The sequence below is a fragment of the Cygnus olor genome, chromosome Z, assembly GCF_009769625.2.
Source record: "Cygnus olor isolate bCygOlo1 chromosome Z, bCygOlo1.pri.v2, whole genome shotgun sequence".
Lineage (NCBI taxonomy): Eukaryota > Metazoa > Chordata > Aves > Anseriformes > Anatidae > Cygnus > Cygnus olor.
The window spans coordinates 39258451-39284434 of NC_049198.1; the positions used below are offsets into that span (position 1 = coordinate 39258451).

General features: G+C 36.9%; 1 protein-coding gene across 3 annotated transcripts in view; it reads right to left on the minus strand.

Moving 5' to 3' along the window:
* Positions 1-25984, minus strand: part of SMC5 (structural maintenance of chromosomes 5) — a 61247-nt gene that overhangs the window by 16268 nt on the left and 18995 nt on the right. For 2 of the 3 annotated variants that reach the window (XR_005815093.1, XM_040540309.1), the window contains exons 13-25: positions 24823-24917; positions 24491-24623; positions 22199-22372; positions 21893-22062; positions 19354-19477; positions 16181-16303; positions 10640-10765; positions 9882-9977; positions 9387-9491; positions 9063-9182; positions 5160-5339; positions 4974-5069; positions 1937-2108 (exon numbers count right to left, since the gene is read on the minus strand). Coding sequence is in view for 2 of the 3 variants with exons in the window: in XM_040540309.1 (XP_040396243.1) it covers positions 1968-2108; positions 4974-5069; positions 5160-5339; positions 9063-9182; positions 9387-9491; positions 9882-9977; positions 10640-10765; positions 16181-16303; positions 19354-19477; positions 21893-22062; positions 22199-22372; positions 24491-24623; positions 24823-24917 (1683 nt within the window). In the remaining variant the exon portion in view is untranslated. Of the gene's footprint in view, positions 1-1677; positions 2109-4973; positions 5070-5159; positions 5340-9062; positions 9183-9386; positions 9492-9881; positions 9978-10639; positions 10766-16180; positions 16304-19353; positions 19478-21892; positions 22063-22198; positions 22373-24490; positions 24624-24822; positions 24918-25984 lie in introns of those variants that run through there. The other variant, XM_040540310.1, reaches the window with a different exon arrangement.

Sequence of the window (25984 nt, forward strand, 5' to 3'; positions counted from 1 at the left end):
TAGCCTGAAACATGAGAAAGGAACACAACTCTAGGAAGAAAACCCATGAACTTCTACAATGACAACATTAAGAATTGATAATCAGTGTTGTCTAGCCACAGATGAACCGAAGTCCTAACTTGTGTGCATGTAAGTAGTTTCATCTAATCAAACATTGAAAAACAAATTGCACTTTCCATATAGCAATTCTCAGAGGATAAATGGAAGATGTTTCCATTTAATAATAACAGTAATTACAAAAATAACCTTAAAAGTTTGGGGTTAGGAGAAACCAAGCATTCTGAAGATCAAAGAATACATTTAAATCTTAAATCTTTAGATCTTAAAATAAAGCGGACATATAGGCTTTATAGCCTCAATTAAGTCAAGGATACTCCACCAGCCCACTCAATATCTGGACTAGAGCCTGAGTTTCCACACTTGTTTACTTCTTCTGTAAAATATTTTTGTAAGGACACTAATCCTCCTGGAGCTAATTCCAGGAACTCATTTCACAGTAGGAGCTTCACTGATCAACAGCAGCCAGTCTTTTGGCCAGTGATGTAGGAGTATGCAGTTCTTCCCTTAAAGACTCCTTTATTCAAAAATAAGAATTACTAACTTTTAATACGTGAAACCCTTCATATTCTAGCTTAAGTTTTGCAGCGGGCAACTTTATTTCTAACATCTCATTCTCATGCAAAAAGCCTGACATCAATTTCACTGGCAAAGTTTGCTGGGCAGGATGCTGTTAAGAAAAACTCCCACTCAAATAAAGCAGACACTGACTTATGTCTAAAATTCTATTGAGGGCTACTCTCCCACTGAAAAAGAAGATACTGTACATTTTCAGATGTTGTCCTGGGACTCTTATTTTTATGTACATTTTAGATAACAATCATAGTTTCCATTTCTTTACAGATCACACTCTTCACAATTCAGTGTTAAATTTATTTTTTTTTAATAGTTATCTAAATAGCCAGGACTTTATTTTAGGTATTCAATGGTCTATTGATAATATCTACTTAACTATTAAAGAGCTGTAGTCAACATTCTATTGATAACATCTACTTTCAAATATTTAACAGCTATAGAGAAAACTCCACTAATGAATTTTAAAGCTATGTGTTAAAAAGCTATTATGTGTACTATCACTCCAACACAGCTAAAGACTTGTAAAAAGCCTCCTGGTCACCTATTACCAAAAATATATCCAGTTTTACTTTAAAAAGTTAGACATTGCTTAGCTTTACCTCTGCAAGATAACTATCTCATTGTTTAATTATTAAAGTAAACACCTGGCTCTCTGTCACAGCCTCCATGCCATAGAAAAATAAAGATCTTATCCTTCCAGGAAAACAAAATGGAACACTGGCTAAAAAATATCACAATAATAAAGTGTATTACTATAATTATAATATATTCCTTATATCAAATTCAGGTACGTTTTCACAAAACAAAAAACAATACACAGCTACTTACAAACCACTCTCTTCCTATACATCTTCTGCTTCATTCATTAAAAGTTTTCCTTTCAATAGGAAAGTTTGGAGAACAGCCTTAACTGTGTTAGAGGAACACAGTTTAACAAAAGCAAACTCCAGGTTTAGAAAAAAACAGACTTTGGTTTAATCCAATATAGCCTAGAAGAATTAACTGTATTTTTGATGTAATATTACTGATAAAACAGCAAAATACAAGAAACTCCCTTTTTATTTAAAGATATTATTTAGAAAAAGTAGGTTCTTTGAAGAAATAAACTATTACAAAGGACTTGAAAAAAAACATGCACTTCAAATCCGTTGTGTTTTTACACAAGCTTTAAGAATCAAAGCTCTCAATCATCAATTTTTTTTTTTTACAGGTTCTCATCTTTCACAATTTCTGTGAGTCTTGAAAGCCTGATGTTCCAAAATATTCTACAAGAATTACATATTTCATATATACATGTACATACGTATATATATATATGTATTTATATATGTGTATCACTGTTCATCCATCCTCCCAAGTCGCCGCCGCTGCCTACAGAAAGACTTTAAGTTCCATTTGTTTGCTTCCAACATACAAGGTCCATTGTAGACAAACAACACTGTCATCTTGTCATTATAAGTGAGATTCTGTAGGAGCTGCGGAAAAAACACAAAACCCAAAGTCAAAATTGCTAGAAAAGATGATGTTGCCCGTTATCTAAAAGAAGTTAAGAAGGTTAACATCAAGCCTTAGACCTTGAAAGGTCAATACTGCAGGATCAATTTCATAACCTTTCTGGCAGATGATGTGTAATTTGTTCCCAGATGCCCCCAAAGAGAATGTATTCATCCTTCAGGTAGTTTCCATGTTTCACTATTCTTACTATGACAAAGTGTTTCTTCCTGCCTAATTTGTACCTTCTTGCTGCAAATGACATCATAACTTTTTTGCCCAATCCACTACAGGCAGTGAATATTGGTTACTTTTGCTTTTTTTTCTGCCAGGGCTAAGCAGAGCAGGAGGGGAGAATTACTTGGGGACAGTTATTATAGATTATCTCTCTCTTCAGCCTCACACTCCTCTGAGCTAAGCAATTTCCATTACTTGGAACTCAAAACTTTCAACACTTTTTACAACTTAGTGACATCTTCTGAAATATCTCCAGCCAGTGTTCTATTTTTTTGATGTGTAGCAACCAAAGCTGGACACCTACCATAGTTCCAAGTTTTGTCAGTGACAAGCCCAGAAGACTGACAGACTTCCTACATCTTACAAACTGTAAGGCTTTCTTCAGCACTATGGATAACTCCTAGCAATTAACTTATAACTCAACTTGTCACCCACAGTAATTCCTCTCTCCGCAGTAATTTATACCTTAGACCAGATACTGTTGTTAATTATTCCCATTTAAATCCCAAGTCCTATGTTTACGTGTGCTGAAATGCATCCTGTTTTCAAATACAATTATCTAATCTAAGATTATTTGGAATTTTAATCTTGCTCTCCAGCAGACACACATTCACTCCTCGTACGGTGGTTATTTGTATCAAAAAATGCTGCTTTTCAAACCTGGGACTCACTTCTGAGGAATGCATTCAGTTCATCTACCCATTCTGACAGTGAATCACAACTATTCAGAAAAAAACTTCTGTAAACAACTCTACTGCATGTTAATCTATGTCCCTTCTCTTCCGTAGTTCGCATAAAAAATAGCTGGGAAAGGTGTCAACATACTGAAACACTGAAAAAAAAAGACTATTTTTCCTGTGTACAACAGATACACATAAAAAGAACATAGCTTTGTATGGCAATTCATCTTTTTTTTTGTATGACATTAAGTACTTACTTTCTATGAAGTAATTATATATAGCTTGGATTCAGGAACTGCAGGTAAGCCACTGAAAGCACTGGTGCAGATTCCAGCCTTATCCTCAGCCTGTTCTGCACAGCCTTTTAATCATCCTTGGATGAGGCCCATCTGAACCACCTTGTTTGCTAAAATCTTTACATGAAGTGCTACTTCAGTACTATTCTTTGCAGTAGGCCACTACAACTTAACCATGCACACAGTTAACATGGTAAACTCCTACCTGTGGTTGATCTTTCTGGAAAAAGATATTAGATTATGCAAAAAAAAAAAGGTATTATCTTCAGTCAGCTCTTCATAAAGCCATCTCTTGCTGCTGAATAGGGGTCCAACATATTCCTTGATCTTCCTCTTATCAAAAATATTAAATGGATATATTTTTTTTATTTTTACTTTTTTTAAAGCCTGTGAAGCTTCTTACTTCTTGTTTCTCGTTTTTGCTCTGATTTGTCTGTCTGGCTCTCCACACCCAATTTTCCTCCTTACCAATTAAAGCACTGATTTAGCAGCAACCACAACCCTTAAAAGAGGCTCTGAACTCCTAGACAGTCATCTTCTAAGGCCCCATTTTGGATATTTTCAATACCCAAATGACTCTGTTGTTTCTTAAAGTAGGAAAAAGGAAAGAAAAGCAGAGCCAGTGATAAGGAGACGAATCACAAAGAGACAGAAGTAGAAAGATATACAAAACAAGACAAAAATAAAGAAGAAATGGTCAAACTGTGTGGAGGTAAGTAAACTGCAGTATCAGAAGGAATAAGGGCAAGCATCACCTTCCTGCTACTTTCAGTCAGGTAAATGCCGTAAGTGGCTTTTCACAGGTCTTTCAACTGTTCTTTAAAGAAAAGTATAGCACATACCACCAGATTTTCTACATTGCAGTAGTAAAGTAGGAGATGTAAGAAAAGTGATACCTTAAAGCATACAAGTAACGAGCATTTGCCTCCTTGTTGTACAAAATTTTTTGTGGTTCTAGCTGTCTTGCATCAAGTTGAATGTAACATTAACCTCCATTAAAGGTGCAGCTGAACTGCCACCCAACTTACTAGTCCCCTCAAGCTACATCATCCAAACTCATTAAGTCAACTAAATTTTGTTGTTGTTGTTTTAACGTACTACATGCATGATTATGCACTGGCAACTCCTGACTGAAAAATCCTCTTGAAGCCACTCTCCACGGAACACAGCACTGACCCTTTCTAAGCTTATAAGCTTCTAACAATCAACTTCTTGACAGTTTTCTTCCATTCCCTTGAGACTCCTCTAGTTCTTTCTATGCCAGCAAGACAAGCCTCTTCCACAATGGTTACCTGATGTGTTTGGAAATTGTCTCTGCTATAGTTACAATCCTTTGTGAGGTAGAGGGATTACATTTGATAGTCTTTTTATATTGTATCCCTATCCACTGGTCATTAACTTGCAATTCTTCCACACAAGCCACAATTCCAGAACGCATTTAAAATGGCATATATAGGTTGTATTAATTCCTGGTAGGACCATCCTTACAATAGGCAAATTACGTTTCAGTTATCCATTTAATATTATGGTCTGGCATAAAACAAGTCAGACTTAAGTTATACTGTGCTTACAGGGATTCCACCACAGAAAACTCAACTGCCGTTCACAGAAACTTTCATTTTTTTCAGCCACATACCTTCGGTGTAATAAGGAAGTACTGAGACGTGCTTTCTTTACAAGCAGTTTTCACAACCATTTCAAAAACTCTTCTCTCATTCACTGGATCCATTCCCTAAGAGAAAAAAAAAAAAGAAGGCTGTTCTCTCCACGATTTCATAAGCTTCTATATAATACATGATTATTTACTGCACTAGATCCTCACCTGATTTATTTCATCTACAACCCTGAAAGGACACCTGTTGAGTTCCTGTAGAGCCATCAGGTACAACATAGTTGAAACGCTTTTCTCACCTCCACTCTGATGATAGGGAGTCAATTCTTGAAGTCCAGTACTGCTATGGAATTTAACTCTTATGCGAATCCCATACTTGTCGTACTCTTCCTATAAAAGTCAGTATCTGTTAAATTCAGCTGCTCTGTATTACAGCTTATTTGACAATGACATGCAAATGAAAGGAAATGTGAAATGTTCTACAACAGTTTACAAACAGCACAAATTCAACTTAATATTGATATATTCTTTCTGCTTCATACAGTTTCTTTAACTTACATTTATTCTTGTTAGAGAGTTCTTCTACACAACTCTGTCACTAAACAGTGATTTGTTCATTTCCAAATTGCTTGTAAGAAAGACTTCGTGCACAATAAGGACACAGACAAGAAAAAAATAGTCTTTGCTTGAAAAAGGAGAAATCAATGACCCTATAAATTCCATTTTTAAAGAAAAATGGAACGTCAGGGTGCATGATGCTATCGGCCTAAACAGTGAGGTGAAAACCTATAGCCAGACATGTACATATTTGGCTATGACCCCACCTAATGTTCTCCAAGTGCAAGCAGTTTAAGTAAATCCATCCAAATCTCTGCTCCAAAGTAAGATGGGAAGCTACTTTTCCTCCACTAGCAGACTGAGATACAAAGCCCCCAACAAAATGCACCATGACAGAAACTTCCCTTTCATTCACAGTCCAGAAAACAACACAAGGCTTCTGACTGGCATCTCCAAGAGAAAACTGACCCCTGTCAACAATTTGAGTTAATGAGACATGGGTGTGGGGGATAACATGTGGTTCAAAAGAAGGCCCATCCAATGAAATCTATTCATGATTTGAGGAAAAAAATATCTTTGGGAGTACCTGCTAATCTTTCAGAAGTGAAAAGCAGTTGAGAGCAGTTTTCACCTGCTAATCTTCAGAGATCCCCACTGCAGAAAGTCTACACTGACTGCTTATGAAGTCTACTTATGTAGACTGTTCAGTCTACATAGGACATGTTCCTTATCTGTACCTATCACTTTAACAAGGCCTACAGGGAACATTCAAAAGTTTCAGGAATTTGAGTTCTAAGAGGTCTACCTGTATTCACTATGGAAGCATAAATTCTGTACCTGGAAGTCACTGACTCCTGTTCTCATAATAGTACACAGCAGTGACGCTTAAGGTAGAAAAAAGGAGTAGAGGTGACTCACTGATGGTTACTTGCAGAATACATCTAGTATTAGAAAAGACAGGTGAGGCAAAGAGACAATGAGGAGCTCTTCTCACAGGAGCCAGCACACGCCAGATTGGTTTAGATCACCACATACCACAGATACCAAAAGGCATACAGAACCTAAGTGACCCAGCAGAGAAGAGTCACTTCGTAGGGTTGGCTTCTGTGAAGCAAAAGGTCTAAAAACTGCTAAGAAGGAAACCACACCCTCTTAAAACTTAATCTTAAAACTGTCTTAATGAACTTGAAGCCTGTAGGAACAATGTTTGGTTTCTTTGATACCTTCAGATTTTGCTTTAGGATACATAATGCATAGATGAGATAGCATCTAACATTTGAGAGGATTTATTGTTTACATGCTAATCTGCTAAATCTGAACAACAACAGCTTTTGGTGTTCCTGGTGTTTTACTGAAGATGCTTGTCTGCCTGCAGATACAAGATTGAGATTGAGATGTGTAAGTTATACTGGTATTTACTTTCACGTACTACAAATCTCTGGTGCTGCTGGCATACCGATACTGTAGAAACATGGAACTGTGAGGCTGAGGTCAACCCATATGTACTTTGGGAGAGACTGAAGGTGACTTGGCATAGCTGCATACCCACAACTGCAGTAGTGCAAGCTTTTTCCAACTTTTGGAGACAGGTCACCTTTCTCACCCTCAATGTTTTTTCCCCTGCTGGTAATCAGTTGGCACTTCAAAGACAAATTGAAGCCCTGCCTTGAGGAAGAGTGCTATGTGACTGACAGACATGCTGGAACAAAGCAATACTTACTGCAACTCAAACCATTTACAAATTCTTTTTCGTTACCATTCCAATCTCTCCCACTATGGAAGAAATCTCTTCTTCAGCATTTAATGCAGCCTAGCAGAAGAGTAACTAGCTTCTCAGATTTGCAGATTGTACTTCCAATAGCTATGCCTGAGAGTCAGGAACATAAGCAGGTAAATCAAGGGGCATAATTTCAAAACACTCAAATGCCGCTGCACTGAACTTCCTGAAGGTGGTATTTTGCTAAGGAGAGCTAATACGAGGCTCTCCTAATCAGTGGAGATAACAGCACTATTGCTTAGATGGTCTTGCTCCATCTTAGAAGGACTTGGTACTTGACTATCAGGAGCAGTCTCAACAGACCCACAGTCTGACTTGCTTAGGATCAAGAACTGTTATCACAGTGGAGGGAAAAATAGGCTTAAGAGCACAATTTAGTTCCTGTTTGTTCTCTAACAGACACTTACAGAGCTTTTGCTGTACTCTTTGGAAAGTAACTGAGCTTCCTGTAGAACATCAAGAACACAACCATTTGAAGAAAGGAGAAAAAAACAAGACCTAAGGTCTCCAAGGCCACTGTATTTTCAGATGCACTGGCACAGGCTGAAAGTAGGATGGGGAAGTGTACAAGGTTCATTTTGGAGGCTTTGCTAGCCTGTAAGATCAGCCCTCCACTGCTTTACCGGTTTTCTGTGTACTCTCTCCCAACTTAGTTTTACACAAAAGACAGTATTTGTGTAATAGATTTGACTCTGAAATCAAAAGCCCATGTTTTAATGTCCTACTGTTTCTTAATACTAGTTTCTACACTAACGTTTTAATGCACTGTTCATGTAAAGAGCTTTCCCTGTTACTATTCTGTCCCAAGTAATAACTACCACTTTAAGTATTTTAAAAGCTGCTTGAGTAATTTACAGCAAAAAAAACTGTCAGCTATCAGTGTTATGGAACGTACGCATTACTTAAAAGTCTTCAAGATCATCATTACAGAGATCAGTTTAAAACAAAATAACCAACTTCTCTTCAGCCCACTGTGTAAGAGCATCATTCCCCAAGGTACTACTGGTAATTCCCTCAGAGGTAAACTCTTCTTGTAACCGTTACTAATGGTGTAACAGACAAGTCCAAGTGATTGCTACTGCTCCAGAACAGCCAAAATGCCAGACAGACTTGACTAGAAACTACAGGTAAAACCAAATTATTACAATATTAATAGCAGCTTTTAGCTATTAAATGGTAATAAAACAGCACAAATTAGTCAAAAAAGTAGAACTAGATCACTAACATAACAAATGTGAATTACAGCTAAAGTAAACACAATGCTTCTAACTGTGCCTTGTAACAGGAAAAAATCAGAACTAAAATGCACACTTTCATCTAATACAAGAAAGAGAAGGAAACACGGACAATGATTTGAAATTTCAGATCATGATTCACTCAAGCAGTTGCTGCTTCTCTTGAAGAGTATTGCTCTGGCAGAAAGAGTAAGCATTTCCAAAAATGTAAAGTCTAAAAGGGCATTCCCAAAATCAATCTTTCATGAAAAGATGAAAAACTGCAATTTAGTGTTAGAAGAAGTTGAGTAGTTTATTCAGTTATAAGAAGCTTCCAAAAGTCAATGAGTTAAACTCCTATGCAACTGGACAAAGGCTCATTTTCCTTTAGTCAAACCAATCAGGCAGTTCTAGCACAAAGTGTATGCGACAGTTACAAAAATGAAGAACTTCTAATGAACATCTTTCCTACAATCCAAATGACAATTTGTTATTTTATCTCTACCAATATATAAGATGTATGAAGACATGAATTCAATATTCTATACGAAAACTAAGTCATACCTCATTTTCCACATGAAGATCAACTTCACCAACACACTGCATAGAGCTAAAGAAGTTACTGAACTTCTCATTAATTTTCTCAATCAGGCTTTTCAAAGGGTTTAGCCACCTCTCTTTGATCTAGAAGTAGAAATATCCATGTAAAATTATTTTTAGTAAGCAAATTTTTCTTCAGAGATAGCAATTAGCATTAAAAATATGTAATTCTAGAAGCTAATATTTCACTTTACACTCAAGAGAACTTAGAATGTTACCGTTTATTTTTGTACGTGTTCTGTTCTAATGAAGATATTCTGGAACAGAAATACTAATTTCAACTATTACCTGTGAAATGTTTCGCTTATAGTTATCCAATTCCTTCTTCTTTTCCCCTAGATCTTCCATCAGTTGTTGTATTTCTTGAGTTTGCTTATTGTACTCTTCAACAATCTGCCAGAATAAAAAAAAGCAGTCACCAACCACGTTTCACAATTCTAACTTTGATTGTGAAAATATCACACTATACTGATCCTGTTCAAATACAATTATAGGATTATTGCACTGTACACTAAAAAAAACTTGTTTCTAGCTTTAAGGCAGAAAAACTAAGTATTTCTTATTTCAGGTTACGACAACTTTTTTTTCTTTAAAAGACACAGAACACACTGTTCTTTTGCAAGAACCTACTTAAAATTCTAATAGATGCAGAATCTGGCATTTACAGAACATTGTTCCTGCTGTCTAGCTTATTATACCAAGAGATCTAGTACAGAGTGGGAAGCAAGTACAATACGGGTGGAGGGGGAGGAAAGGAGGGCGTAGAGAAAGCAGTGAACATACCGAAGCATTCAGGCCTGTGAAACAGGAGGCCCTGGATTTCTCTTCATTCAGAAGAGCATCTATTTCCTCCAATGTGTTCGGAAGAGCCTGAAAAGCCTTCAAGAGAAAAGATGCATGTGTTTTACAGCAATGCTAATGAAGAACTCAAGTTTGCTGAAAAGAAATCCAATAAGCCAGAAAATGCTTACTTTTATTCAGGATGTCACATGTTCAAAATTTAACACAGCAACATTCCTTCACAAGCTATCCAGGACAGAGAATTCTGCCTACAGTGATACTACAGATACATAAGCAATTGCTCCGTACTTGCCTATTCTGTGTAGGTACAGATACTCAGACATGGCGTAAGCCAGGGCTATTCTAGTTAAGCCATATAAATACTTCTAGACTTTAGGAAGAAGATAGCCCAGATTTCAATACTTTTGTGTTACTCCATTAAAACAAGAAATTAGAATATAGCCCTGAATTACTTTTACAAATACAAACATATGCATTTCAATTGAAATTTCAGATCAAATTTTCTCTCCCCTATGCACAGACCTGACAGTGAGGGGATATCCCATCTTTTATAATCTAAATACTGAAAGGTGCTTTTAAAGGTTAAATGACAAGACGTGAGCCAATTCTAACAAATACAAATGATCCTTTGCTAGTACCCTTACAGTATTAAATTTAAATATTCTTTGCTGGAAGAATTAGAATGGTATGTGGATCATCCAAAATTTAAGAGAAATACAGAGATTTATTTTTGTACATACAGTTTGGAATTCTTTTGGAAGATTCTGATCCGGACTCAGTTTGCACATCTGTCGAGCTTTTTTCAGCAATTCCCTGCAGTTTTCCGTAAGAACCCGCTTTTCCTCATCCAGCTCACGAAAATTTTGCTATTAGAAAAGATATTAAAAATACACATCTTTTTTACTTTAAATTTCCTATTGCTTTCCATTATGGTCTCTGATTTTGCATTACACTTCACTGACTCCTTAAGAATGTGCTGAACATCTAAATGTTACAAATCACTTTCACACAGTTGAACTTCAGTTCCAACCAGAGTTGACAAGAGCATATAAGCAACAAATGACATCCGAATCAAGGAATGTAGGTGAAATCATACTACTTAACGACAGAAAACTCATCATTTCAACACATAGAACTCCTTCTGCCTTTCTGTTCAAAGTCAACAAATGTCAAGGTAAACTGATATTACTAAAGCATGCTTTCGATAACTAAATTTATTTTTTTCTGTAGATGTAGATTTTTGTAGGTTCAACGTATGTCTAAAACCAAATTTGCTATAAGGTAAAACACAAGTACTGTGAGCCTTATTTGTTATTAGCTCCCATTTAACTGTATTTATCTACGTGGTGGAGATTATCTGAAATTGTACAGCGTAAACTTTGTAATTATAAATCAGAAGTTCTCCTTTGCTGTTTTATATTCTACCTCCTGTCATACAGTTTGCAAAATATAAAACAGGAACATCCACAATTTTTAAACCAACACTGGAAAAAAAAAGTGAAAAACAGCTTCTGCTGTAGAACAGCTGTCTTGAAACTAAACTCTTTGGAATTCACTACAGGTAAATGGACAGCCAAGTCCTATGACTTTTGTAATGCAATTCTCCCACAACAGTAGTTATCTTTCAGGACAGTGCTTTATGAACGTGTCATATTTTCTGTATTGTATTTTATCTCAAAACAGCAGTATCCAAGCAAAAAAACTTGGAGAGAGAAGAGTTTCACTGACCTCTCTGCACATGCAGCCCAGGCCTCAGGCCTGCCACTTCAATACATGGAGCAGGACAAGCCTGGAAGTAACTGCTTGCTACTGATGCTCAGGTGAGTACTCAGATGCAGAAAGCTAGGAGCTGCCAACAACTAAGAAGTGAAAAGGAGTAGGTACCAAGAGATTGGAACTTTACTCTGAGTTTTTACCACGCCTTTACTCAGTGACTGACTACACGTGCAATGTACCTTTTAATAGGCAGTTACACTGTGGGCATGCACCATTTTCACTTTTTTAGAGACACAAAATCCTAACTTAAAAATCCATATGTACACTATTTTGCTTCAGAACTTACTTCTAACAGTTTGGTACCTTTAATTTTATTCCTAAAATTTGGAGTGCTTTATCTCCCCAGCTTTTATTGTTTTGTGTTTTAGCTAAATATGGGAGCCCTCCAGTGGCAAAAAAAAATGACATGCTCATCTGGAGATTATACAGTTGGATGTTTATTCCTTATTCTTAAAATACAGGATACAGCCACTGTGTTAAAGTTTTCAGAAAGGTTGAAAAAAAGCACCATTTACTTTCCTCCACTTCTGTAAAGTCCATGCTAGAGAATGAGGGAAATGTCACACAGGCAAAAAGGGCTGGCATTGTAGCTACACTGATAAAACAAGGATAAGTGGAGGATGGCCCTCATTTTGCTCACAGCCAATATCTTATGTCTTCTGAACTAACACAAACAAAACTGTACACCACAACACTTATTTTCCATTACATACCTGCACTTGACCTGTAATACACTCAAAGGAATATTTTAGGAACATTTTAGAAGTTTCTGAATTAAAACTAGCCTATATTTTTGGCCCTAGAAATTTAAAAACCAACTGACTTCATTTGAAACGTGTTTGACCTCTTAATAATGAAAGCAAAGGATCCAGTGAAAGGATCCACAAGCCGTGCTTTATTACACATGAAACATCAATTTCATACTCAAGCATTTGATCATTCGCAGAGACAAAGTCAGTTCTGAAAAAATCTGAAGTGAGGAATCTCAGTTTTCAATTGCACATATTGCTCCCACTTGAAATCCTGCAGAGCTGCATGAAACAAGATTTTGAGTTGAACTCTAGGTACTGAAAATCTGAAATATATTCAACATTGAACAGGCCTAATTGAAGTCTGAGGCAAGTAAGTTTTTACAGGGCGTGAAAAGGAAAACACGTTTAGGCAGAAGATAACCTCGACATTCAACAGAAAGACTGGAAAGCAATAGACGTGGTTATGAAGCTAGAATAAGAGCAATGACAGCTCATCAGGAAGGCAAGTTTCAATTTTTGTTCAGTTTTGCCAGTTTCTTGTCAGAGGCCTATGCTAAATCTAAGTTAATATAAAAAAACACATGAGCATTGAATCCTGCTCCCTCCTATATACTCAGAAGTGCACTGCAATGTAAAGGTTCCTGTCCACTTTTGGAAGGTGCCTCAATAAAACCCATGTAAAAATATAACTATAAGTAGAAAGAATTACTACTTTGAACAGAGAGGCTACCTCAAAAGACAATGTAGCCCAGACAAAGCTTCAAATTTGCTTCAGCCAACAGCATACCAACTTGGAAAGAACTGTATCCTGGTCCTTCAGGAAAATTCCACACTAGCCCAGGGCTGTGATTACAACTTATTGAAAGGCATTTACCAAGCAGCAGAACCCACTTACATTCTGTGTTTTGTATTCTGTTGCACTTACCAGTAGTGCAATTGGTTTTGTGAAAAATGAGAAGCTGGTTAAAGAAAACAGTCACCAGCACCCAATGTTTTTTCATGCATTAGTGTTTGAACACATGCCTGATGACAGTACTTAATTATTTAAAGTTTGCAAATTTATACACAGGAAAACAGAACTTTCATTTTCTTAAAACTTGGCTTAAGGAACAAATGCTGTAATGTACATACTGAGTACTAATACCAATTATTTAAATTTACACCAAATGAACCTAAAAAATTAGCAAGCTATCAAAGCAAGTCAATTAGCAAGACTCTTTCAAACAATCACCATAAACATGCAGGCAACTACGCCAACTATCTAATAAGCAGATGGAGCTAACAATTCTCCCTAATGTTCAATATAGGTCACAAAACACAGATTTGCTTCTTAGTCTCATTAAATAGATTAAATACAACAAGTTGTTAAACTAACACCAAAGGTTCCCACTTGAACTGCAGTAACAAAATAAATATCCCAGAAATCTGTTGCTGCTAACTTGACTTGTTCAAAAACATGTACTGTTTTGGCCTTTACACCTAAGTGGTTAAAAAAAACACCCATTAAGCAACAAACATGCTGCTCTCTCCACGGTATCCCAGTGTCAGGCCCTCACAAAAGGAACATATGTGATCTTGTAGATGTAATGGGGGGGGGGGGGAAGGGGGGGTTGTGCTTTCTTCAAATCTTAATCAGATATTTACTTATATATTACAGAGACTCAAAATTGCTTGGGAGATAAACACCATAAATAAGTGCTAAGTTTCACAGTTTCTTTGGCTGATACCCACCATTTCAATTTTAATAAATGCATTATAATCAGCACATGACCTAAGAAAGTGTCTGATGATCAAATAGAGAATTAATAGCATTTAAATTTAAAAGCATAAAAAGCATTTAAAAGCATAACATTTAAATTTCAATTTAGTTTCACTTCCCAGATTTTGTTCAACATACTTATTTCTATTTGTTTGGGTCCCTACTTTTTGCAGGTTTATTTTATAAAAACATAAAGCAAATGTTAGCAAGACTTCTACACAGTGTTGTGATGGCATTCTCAAGGACAGCTTTGGAGCAAGACTACCTTAACGCAGAATTGATGTAGAAAAAACATCACAGCCAGCCACTAAGACGTTAGAGTGAAGCAGACAGAAAATGAGAAAAAACAGTGTGCACAACATACATAGCTCACAATGCAATACAAGAAAGAGAACCTTTTAAAGGGCGGCTGAAGGCTTAATTGAATGCACATGGGGATGCTTGGCTTTGAACTTCTCTGTAAGAGAAAACTTAAGATGTATTTGAATACTCAAAAGTTTTCCTCTAGAGCAGTTACATTTCTTCAAGTTCTAATACAGAGATTACTAATTTTAGTGTTTTGTTACTGTTGTGTTTTAATGTTCCTAAAATCAAGTAAAGCAACCATCAAAAATACAAGCTCTGATATAGCATTTCCTCTACTTAATTGGCTGAATATAATGCAGTAACAATGACTAAGGGAACCTCAACTGACCCAACCACCTTTTCATTAAGAAAGGAAGCAATTTATTTAACTAAGAATTATCAGAATGTTCATCTTACACATCCTGTATATTTATCTGACCAGACACCTTCCTATGCACCAACCCAAAGCTAATCTCTAAAGGGTGAAAAAGATGGGGACGGACAGAACAAAAAATATTTAATAAATTTACCAGTGATGACACAGACTGTTCCCATATGGTTCATGGCTTTGTAATACATTCCTACTACTTACTGAGGTCCAGTGATGTAGCAAATTTGCATTGGATTTTCATAGTCTGAATAACACCTGCATTGCATGAGAGGCCTGATGCAACCCGTGACTTTCCAAGCAACATACTGGACTTGTCTCTACTTTCCAGACACTTTTTGCTCAAGTTCTCTTTTTTCTAATTGTCCTGCAAGTGATGATACCTATACCTCCAAGCGGTTTTCTAAATATATCCCAAGGTCATTTTTTCTGAAAGTGCTTATCAAACACAAATGAAAATCATTCACCTTTTGAATTGTTTTCCAACTTAACTGCAATTAATTTGTCTATCAAACTGAATTAGCATTAAACTACTGTTCACCTGAGTCTCTCAAGATAAGGAACAAACCTACCATCCTGCAGTTTTAGTTTTTTTCTCTAGTATGTTGAAAAATCGTGTTTACTAAACAAATACAAACTGACCTCTAAACGCTAATCCACTAGAAAGAACCACATCCTCTGGATCTGTAAGAGTACTCTTTCCTCTAACCAGTTCCTCAAACTTTTTTTAAACCAGAATACAGCATAGCTGCCTAATACGATTAATCAAAGGACGAGTTATCACCTCTTCTCTGTCCACCAAAAGAGGCATTTAATTACAGTATGAGAAAGTCAGTTATGAAAGAAAGCTTAAAGCAGCTCTGCTGGACCCTAACACAGTTCTTTCTTGACTCTGCACCTACCATGTGGATTGAGTACTGTTGTCTATGATATGCTCAGAAGAAAGAACAGTTCCAAAAAACAGCTAGACTTTTTACCCTGGCTAAGCATTAGAGTTAAAAGATTGAGGGAGGACACGATGACTGTTTATCATGTTTTCATGGCAGTTTAGCCATCTTAATTGAGGAAGGAAAACCTCCTTTTCAGCTTTAAATGAAGATGCTGAAGTAATGAATCAAACCACTGAAATCAAGGCTAAGTATTTAACAATATTAATGCCCATTCCTAAAGAATGACACAGAAGCATGCTCTTCTACACTATAAAGGCTTCCATAGAAGATATTTTCACAGTAGATATCCAATCATTCATAGAAATAGTTACCTCTGAAGCTCTTAGCTGCATACTTGCTGCTTTATACTCTGATTCTAGTCTGTTCTTCTCAGCATCCACCGCAGTGCTCTGAAGAACCAAATCTGTTTTGAGGATGTTCAGTGATACACAATGCTGCATAGGAAAACAGAAAATGTCTTTTTTTAACCTCCCCAGGAGAAACTCAAAAATAATATAATTACTATCAAGCTTCAGAAACCATGCTTTTTTTTTTTTTAAAGTGACGCATACAATCCCGTACTGTGTTCACCTTTTTGAAACAGTTATTTTTCAGATTTAATACAAAAAAGAAAGGTGACTTTTTGGTGATTCAAACTCTTCAAGACGGAGTCCACCCACATTTTTAATCTGTAGGCATACAGATATCACTTGCAACTAAACAATTTTATACCAAAAAAGCATATACTCTCTCCCTACACTGCATACTTCCATACGAAGTACCAGAAAAGGTAAAGCCATCTCAATTCTTTCTCAGAGACAAAATCCAACAGGTGGATTTTGACGGATTTCACGCGTCATACCCAGAGATGGAAAGAAAATCAAGAAATTATCATGTTAAAATACACGCCTCTCTCACTGGCAACACAAGAGTGAGTGAATGTGAAGTACGTGGCAGGAACTGTGACATTCTCCCTTCATGTTCTTTTACCCATGAGTATAAGGGCGTGGTCTTCACACAATCAAAATCTACTAAGTATCATAAAAGCTCTGGATGCCCCTCAGTAATCATTTAGAAGGGGTCCTTGAGCATCGTAACTTGAACAAATGCACAAGTATAGATGGAGGCTCTGTTTTGGAAGTTTTATAACAGACTTTAGTGAGCCCTGCTCACTGGTTAGGCAACTTTGACATTAAAATGATCATTTCTGTAAGTGAGCTAGCCTCGGGAATGGTCTGGAAGACTTCAAAATCACCAACATTTTCTTGCCTATGTAAAGAATAGCTTCAACCCTGAAAGTATAAAGCACTGAGAACCTATAAAGCACTGAGAACCCAGGCTCAACTTTTTTTTTTTTTTTTAAATAATCAGCATATTAGAAAGGACCCCCCTCTCTTAAGGTAAGGGCACACAAAGTTCCCACTGCAGACCTATGGAACCTGCAGGATGAATATTTCAGTGTTAGCTTCCAAACATAATAGTGAGCCAACGTATGAGATCTTTACTACTTGTCATTTCAACACAAAGTTTCTACAGTGTGAACTTAGAATAAGTTTCCTTGTTTCCAAGCCATTTAAATACTTTTAAAATTATCAGAGAAGCCAACTGAAAAGAGAGTTCTAATTAAAGATGATGAAAAATAGAAGTTAAGCCTATTCAAGACAACAGCACAAGAGAACTATATGCAAAATTTAAGCCAGAATTTGAAACAGTGGAACAACTCTGTTTCTCTCAACTGGTTGTAAAGAATTGACTTGCACCAGGTCAACTTGGTCAACACCAGGTCAACTTGCACCAGGTCACCACTGCCTTGTATATTTCTATAATTACACATGCAGACTATCACTCTTGTTGACTGCTCCATATAACCCGCAGAACCTCTTTAAGAAACAGCTCACATTGCTACCATGCAAACACAAATCCCATAAACATTTTAAATTTCCTTCTGTGGCAGAAGTGAGTATGTCGTAAACACAAGAATAAAAAAAAAACCTTTTGTCACCTTAAAAGCCTACAGCTAGCACAACTACAAAAACTATGGAACAAAATTGAAAGATGCCCATAAACTTGGAAGCATGCATGAAGTTTGGTTTGGGAATGAACAGAAATGCCTGGGTTCCAATAATTTTAATAAACTATATGCCGAAACATTTCTCTTGAAACAGAGCATTTTAATCTCTTCTATAGGCGCTAGCACATATTTCCTAGAGCACACAAGCTGTAAAGATTAGGCTGATACACAAAATGATACAAAAATGCCTTTTGTGGTCAATAACTACTTCAAGCAAATACCATCCATTCCGCCCTACACCCTGGTATACTAAGAAATAACACAGTATGTGTCAAATACCGTTTCTTATACCAGGAAGAGACAATACACTCCTTCAGACAGGTTTTACAGCAGTCAATAAATTACTTCAACTGCCTTTACAACAGCAAAACCCTTGCACAGTTTACATACTGGGAAATTGGCACTAAACATAAAAGTGTCAAAACCCTTTTAACATGGCAGATGTTTTCTGCCATTCTTTGGCATTTTCAAAGTTGCTATGGCTAGCTGACTGAAAAAGATGCTCTCTCAGACACTCCAATCATTGCTGCCCAGGGCTATCAAACAGCTCACCCATTTGGAAACTTTTTTTTTTTAATAAATAAATACCAGCAACTGAAGAGTACTGAAATTGTCATCATTTCAGAGGGAATATTCAATTCTTTTCAGGAGTAAGCAAGAAAACATTTCAACATTAGTAAGACAGGGCAAAAGAATACCATACAGGATCAGAGTTGTAGCCAGAATGGCACCATTTCTTGCCAAGTGCAAAGCCACAAGCAGATTCCCTTAGAACTAGAAGTAATTGTTTCTTGCTACTTAGTTATTCAGAAAAACTAACGTAATTCACCTTCTGGCAGTTCCCGTTATTCAGGCTTACAAGGTAAGTAACAATGTAAAGTAACAATTAAACACAGGGTTTACTTTTTTTTTAATTTTGAACTCAAAAAAAAACCAAAAACAAATAACTCATGACACTAGAGCCTGAGACTACTTTCCTGATTCTAGCCCTCGTTCACAGTCATGCGTCCTTACAGTTTCAGAACAGTTTTTTCATATGGGTAAAAGAAGAGTTCACATTTTCCCTAGTTTTAGCAGGAAGGCAGACTTTTAGCAGACTAATGACTATTCTTGTTTCAATAAAAACAACAATCTAAAGAAGTAGTTTATTAACTATGTGGAAGAAACAGTTCACGTGAACAAGCAGTATTCTGAAAAAGTATAGACTGAAATGATTAGGCAGTTCGTTCCTGTATTTACTGAATCAGTCCACACAAGACTTTTGTCACCAACAAATAAACAGGTGCAAGTTCATTAAAGCTTTAAAAGAAGTTTATCTTCAAGTAAGGTAGCTTGTAACCATTTACAGTAACGCATCCAAATGTTGCATAACTCCTTCTTATGTGAATTAGAATCTTCACACTGGTGGATCATATACCATGAAAAAACACGTACCTTTATGAGATGCATTAATTCAGAAACAAGTCTTGCTTTCTGAATATTTATTTCTTTGATCTTTACATTTGCCTGTTGAGATTCCTCTTCTAGGTTAATAGCATCTTGTTCCAGCTGTTTTATACTATGGGAGGAACCAATACATGATTAATCCTAATTAAAATAAATTGCAGAAAAATACCAGAAATCTTAATCTTGTATGTAATAAACCAACAGTAAGCAAGAATAGGAATTTGCATTTCTAAACATTCTAAACACATTAGACACATTCCACATACATGAACTTTATACCTAAGAAACTCAGAACACAAAAACTTTCATAATTAGAGAAACTCTAATTTAAGTTATTAAGGGCATCTCTCAGCAACCATATGGTTTCTATAAATTTCAGACTTAAAAAAAATGTCAATGCAAGGATGACATTCTTCCTCTGCTACTACTTGCTCACAACAATACAGCATACAAGAGTTAGAGGTTTACTTAATTCTTGCTACACATACTAGTAAGTAAAAACTGCACCCTCAGCTTCCTGCACTTACTGCAGAAAATTAGAATTTCCACTCATTTTAAATACCTAAACTGCATAATTATGAAGAACTTCAAGTGAAATAATCATGCTGTTCAGGTAGCTGCAGAGGGCTCCAAATGGAGACATTCAAAAAAAGGCCAAACACATCAAGACAATAATCCAGAAAACTAACCAGTCTTCTCACTTTGATCCCTGGGAAAATGCTGGAGCAAAGTCCCCTTCAAAAACACTCCTGGCAGCATGAGAAGGTTATCAAGAACAGTCAGCAAACACTAAACACTAACCAAGGGTATATACCTGATTGTCTTCTATGACGAAATGACCAGATTTTAGATGACGGGAGATGAAGGGAATGTCATTTACCTCAATCTAGGCACGCTTTCTGTTAGGTTGTATAATAAAAGCTCACCTGCACACCCACAAAGGAGTACAGAGAGGTGATGGCAGACAGGGGAAGCTCAAATAATGAGCTATCTCGGCTACTACTCCCAGGCCCATCACAGAAGTTATCTGCCTATCAAAGGCCCATCTCCACAAGCCCCAAGGAGCAAAGGGACATCCCAGCTAGCATGAACCCAAATTAAAGATGAGGAGGAAAGGATATCCTGTTCCAGGACAGCCTCAACCCCAATGTCCAGGTGTGAAAACCCATCAGGATGAGTCAATGTCTGAGCACTCCCTGGACTGTGACAAGTTCATGCCTATGGTTATGGCACACATCATATGGTGCAGCAGAAAGCGTTTCACAATTGCACAGGACTTATTATGGGATATTGAGGGGAGAAACTGAAGGCAGGGAAAGCAAGGGATCTAGGTGACTTGGGGAGGATGAAGTGTGGAAAAATAGAAGGATATGGGCACCAAGGGGCCAGTTACACATGAACAGCTGGCTGGTTGATACACTTGCACAGTCATGTCCCATGCCGACTCAGCACAGTCTGCTCTTTCTTACCATTAAATTCCATTTGTCACTTTTCCTTGGTTGAGGGACTATTTGTTTGGCATTCACATGTGCATATGGGGGCCTAAGTGCAAGCAACTACTGTCAGGATCACAAGTCAGAGGACCTGATCATCTGCAGCTATGGAAATCAGAGTGCATGGACTTAAATACCAGCCACAGGTGTAGCAACACAGGCTGGGGGCCCGTGAGTTCATGGTGCTAGCACCTGGCACATAAGTGAGCATTTGGTCCTTAGCGAAGATCAAGCCAGACTAGCTGGCAACTAGGTGAAGTGGCCAGGGAGTCAAGCATGTGTTTGCCTCTAAGGATGAGACCACAGGAGCTGGATATCAGAGGGAACAGGGGAGTACAGGCCAGCTGCCAGAGAGACCATGGGGTCAGGCGTCTCCAGGGGTAAAACCCGCACTTACATGTGGGGATCTAAGGATGAGATGACAGGAATGTTGATAAGCTTCTAACCAAATTAATAAGGTCTACAACGAAATGACTAGCCTCATGGATGAAGGGAGAGCAGTGGTTACTGTCTACCTGGACTTGAGTAAGGCCTTTGACCTGCTGGCAGTACCTTGCCTAAGGCAGCCAAGAATATTGTTAACCTTCTTGGCAATGGCACACTGCTGGCCAGCAAAATCCTTCCCTGGCATATGCTGCTCAGTACTGGCCTCCATGTATCTATGCTATGTGCCCTCCTCACTGCCCCAAGGATCTTAAAGCTGCCTTTGCCTTTCATACTACCAACAAGTCTCTTCTGGTGTGCCAAGATGAGTGCTACCAAGAGAGAAGGCTATGGCAATCTCTAAGTAAATGAATGCATGCAATGATTTCTCACTGGAATCCTATTATTTTATTATTTAGGATATTGTTATATGGCTTCTCAACTACTATCTTAATCCTTATTTCTAAGCACCCTCTTGATCTTGATTATGACCTATATCTGACACTTAAGTACTTTTTTTATATTAAAAGCACGCTTCAGTAAGTGGAAGACAATATACGTTCGTTATTAAAATTGTTCTCATTTCACACATAACACAATTTGTTTCCTACCTATCATACTTCACAGCAATTTTTGATTCCAACTGTCTCCTTCTGTTTCCTCTCTCCAAGAGCTCCTTCTTCTGTTGCCTGAGCTCATTGTCTCTGCGTTCCAGATGCTTCTGTCTCTCAAACAATGTTGTCAACTGCGTATCTAATGACTGTAACATGCAATTGATACCCTGAAATAAGAGAAAACACAACATTAGCATTCTTGTTATAAACGTACCACACTAACACATGGAAGCAGGCTACACTTATTGCACAATAAAATGGGTAGCAGTTCACATCATACACAATCTGAAAACAAATTCCTACCTGCTGCTGTTTTTCCAGCTGCTGTCTTTCATCTGTATCCACTGAATTAGTGAGAAACTGGGCTGCTCTCAGAGACATGTTAGTAGAGAAGGTTAGGTTTGTATAAGCAGATACTTTAACAGTGTATTTTTCTTCTGCTGTGTACAGTTGCCTAAGTTTGGTTTCCTGTATGACCTAAAAAATGAAAAATATTCATTGGACAAAAATGTTGATTAAGGCAATGTTTTTCAGAGCAAGCAAGGAATAAACTAGATGAAATCCAGAGTAAAGAATGTCAGCTTATGCAAAATTCTGATTTAAGTTTTTGCAAAAAGCTGATGTAATATTTAATGCATCATTATACTTACAATTCACAACAGTCAAAGAACTTTTAAGATCATACAGCCTATGCTACCATAAACAATCAAACAGCTTCCAATTATTCTGATGGATAAGTTACTTCTAACCCTATTAGGTGCTTTTATGGGTTTCTCTAACAATATTACAAAAACGGGCTTTGGTGAAACCTATTAACATTTGCACTTGTGCATTTGTTCATTGTACCATAAATGAGCATCGTACTAGGTGTAAATGCATGCAAACATAGCCTGGGTACCTAACAACTAAAAGCACTAAAAAATGAATAGAGGAAACCAAAGGGTGACCTGTAAAGCATGAACTTCAGTTAAGCAAGCATATTTGTAGGAAAAAACTATGGGGGATAAAAATACTCGAATAACTGTTTTTAAATGACTCATGTCAAACAGGGTATTATAAATAATCAAATGTTTACCATAACACAAGGTAACGCAGTACTTCAAAAGAATGTAGAATGCCCAGTAAACCAAGAAGAGCAAAAAGAGACTCCATAAGACAAAAATAAATTTGACTAATGCTACTTTCAGGTTATATACAAAGCACCTCCAATATTGTGTTCACTTGGCTCCTGGACACTGCAAACAGTTTTTATTTTGCTTTACAGCTTATACCATGGTTGATGACATTTCCATCATAGTCCTCTTCCACATGTTCAGCTCTATAAAAATTGGTCTCCTTTTAAACTAAAACTTTCTGAGAAGTATGAAATACAATGTTGAAACACTGCATTTCTCAATCAAAAGTAATAAAAGCAGAAAAAACCTTCACACAGCTTGACTGAGAAAATGCCATGTGCAACACATTCCGAATATTAGCTTATCTTTCCTGCTGCATCAGTAATTTTACACTTGCTAGCTAAGCTGAGGAAAGGACAGAGTACCTACACCAAGTAATTCTGAATGGTCTACATAATGTAACTCTCAGACCTGTTACATAGGTACCTGCTTCATCAGGTAATAAATGGAAAATGGTGGAAGAAGTGACATTCTAAATAGGAAATGCTTAGAAAAAGCATAAAGAAAGGGTTTTTTTTTTGTCTAGGTCTCCCTCTACTTTTAGTTTCTTCCTCATTCTTAGCGCTTGAGAAACAAAAAAAGACAGGAAGGAGCAACAGCTATCCCAACAAAACAGGTAGGAATTGTTCTCTATTTAAAGAGACTGTTCCCTGAGACTTAAAAATACAACTTTCATTGTTCTCAGAGAGCCCAAGTAATTCCTTTTCCACTTGGAGAGTTCATTCTTTACACAAGATAGAAAACAGGAGTCCAGCATGGACAGATAAGTGAACAAGGATTAAAGTTGAAAACAGTCATGTATGTTACCCATTACAATCCAGTAATTATGAGCTTGGAAGACTATGTAAGAGTAAGGTAGGGAAATTACTCTGAATCTGAAGCCTTTTTATCCTATTTATCATATCAATTCTGACTGAAGTTGCAGAGCTGTGGCAGCCAGAACCTGAACATCAGATGTAGAAAATAAGAAAGAAGCACCTTCCTAATCATTGCTTTAAAACCCCATTGCAGGGGTGGAAGGGGAAGAGGTCAGGACAAACCACAACTCTCCACCCACCCACCCATTTTCTTTCCAGGTCAGGTCTGTTATGTACTATTAACTGATTAAAATTTTAACCACAATATTTCAGACACTTAAAGTAGAAGTTATTATAATAAGAACAACTTCATATAACTGACTTGGAACAACACCCGGGTGGAAGACATTGAGCTTTCTGCAAAGTAATGCAGTAAGCTTATTGGATTTGTTAAAATGTCTTGCAGTATCATGAACTGTTTGCATATCATGAACTGTTCTCGCTTGTGAATTCCAAATAGAAGGACAAAACATTTTTTGTTATATCCACATTAGCTTGCCAAAGAATTCCTGAAGTAAAACTCTTGGCTGACAGGTGTGTTTGTGCTATTTAGTACATCTCACCTTTCCAATCATGTTTCTGGTCTTCTCTGTTCCCACAGGGACATCATGAATACGATACTGGGAGCAAAGATAACTCATCACAGGAAGTGGAGCATCAAACAACTCTCGTAAATATGAAAAAAATCCATATTGACTAAAGAGGAGAAAAAAAGTAAGCATCACTAAAAAAAGAATTAAAAGCAAGCTGAATTTACTAAAGGGTCAGAAAAGTTCCACTAATCCCAAATTGAATTGGTAAGAATTTTATTTGCATGGAAAAACCATAATACATAGCAATGACACCAAAACACTACATTTAAAACCCTTTCCCACTGATACCATCTGATACATACTGTAATTCTTCAATAGGTCTTGAAGGTAAGTTTCCAGCACATGATACAGCAGGTGCACACACAGCATTCACTCTTAATTTCTGATGATCACGTATCTAAATATAGATTAGACCACATTATTTGGTTAAAAAGAACAGAAAAATTTGCTATGTGAAGACCACATATTATTCTTAAGAAGGATTTCACTAACTCAGAATTATTTTAAACTACTTAAACCTATGAAAGAACCTACAAAAATCTCCTCCTGTTCAAGAATGACTACGATCTCCAAAAGCTTATTTTTATATGTAAAAATACTACACATTATTTATAATAAAAGCATTCAAATCCAGTGCCATGTGCTGAATCTTAATAGCTAAGCTAGGTGGTAGTCTGTATGGATGTACTAAGAAAGACCCCTCTTTCAGGTTGCATGGCCGTTTTACACAGATAACGGCAGATCGCTGGCCACAGAGTCTCTGATCTTAATGGGGCAGAAAAGATTTGAGTATACACATGAAAGATAAGTTTAGCGACCTAAAGCAGCCCAGAACTTCAGACAAAAACAGCTCACATAAAAATGACTAGCTTCTGAGAAGAGCCAATAGGTCTTCAAAAACTGCAGAGTAGTTTGTCATTAATCAAACTACCCTGTGGAGAGTAGCTAGGAAGCACTATGACAGTTAGTGTCCTGTCTTGTGATTTTTTTTTCTCCTACGTCATCCATCTGGCTCTCAATGGGCACAATTTCCCCATGGCTCCAGGAAACAGCAGCATTAGAAAACTAATAAGCCTGATTTGTTGCTTGGACTACTATCTTCAAGAAAGATATCCTCTTGCCATTTTAGTCAGGAGGCACTGGAAATACTTGGTACTTAATTATCAACTTCCTGCTCTTGTCATTTCCTTACATCAGTACTTTTTTGCCTCTTCAGTGATTATTACATTGTCAAGGAAGACAAAAGCTTTTTCTAAAGAGAAATATGTTCCTAATATTTCTGCATCCCTCCAGTTGGTATAGGTTTTGAAAAACATCTTACTTATTACTTAATCTAGATTACATATGAATTTTTGAATATTCTGTATTAGCTACTGCAGTGATCTTATCAATGTTTAATAACTCAGACTCAGTACCTTCCTGCAATCCTAAACCCCTCTATTAATTTGAAAGAAAAACTAATCA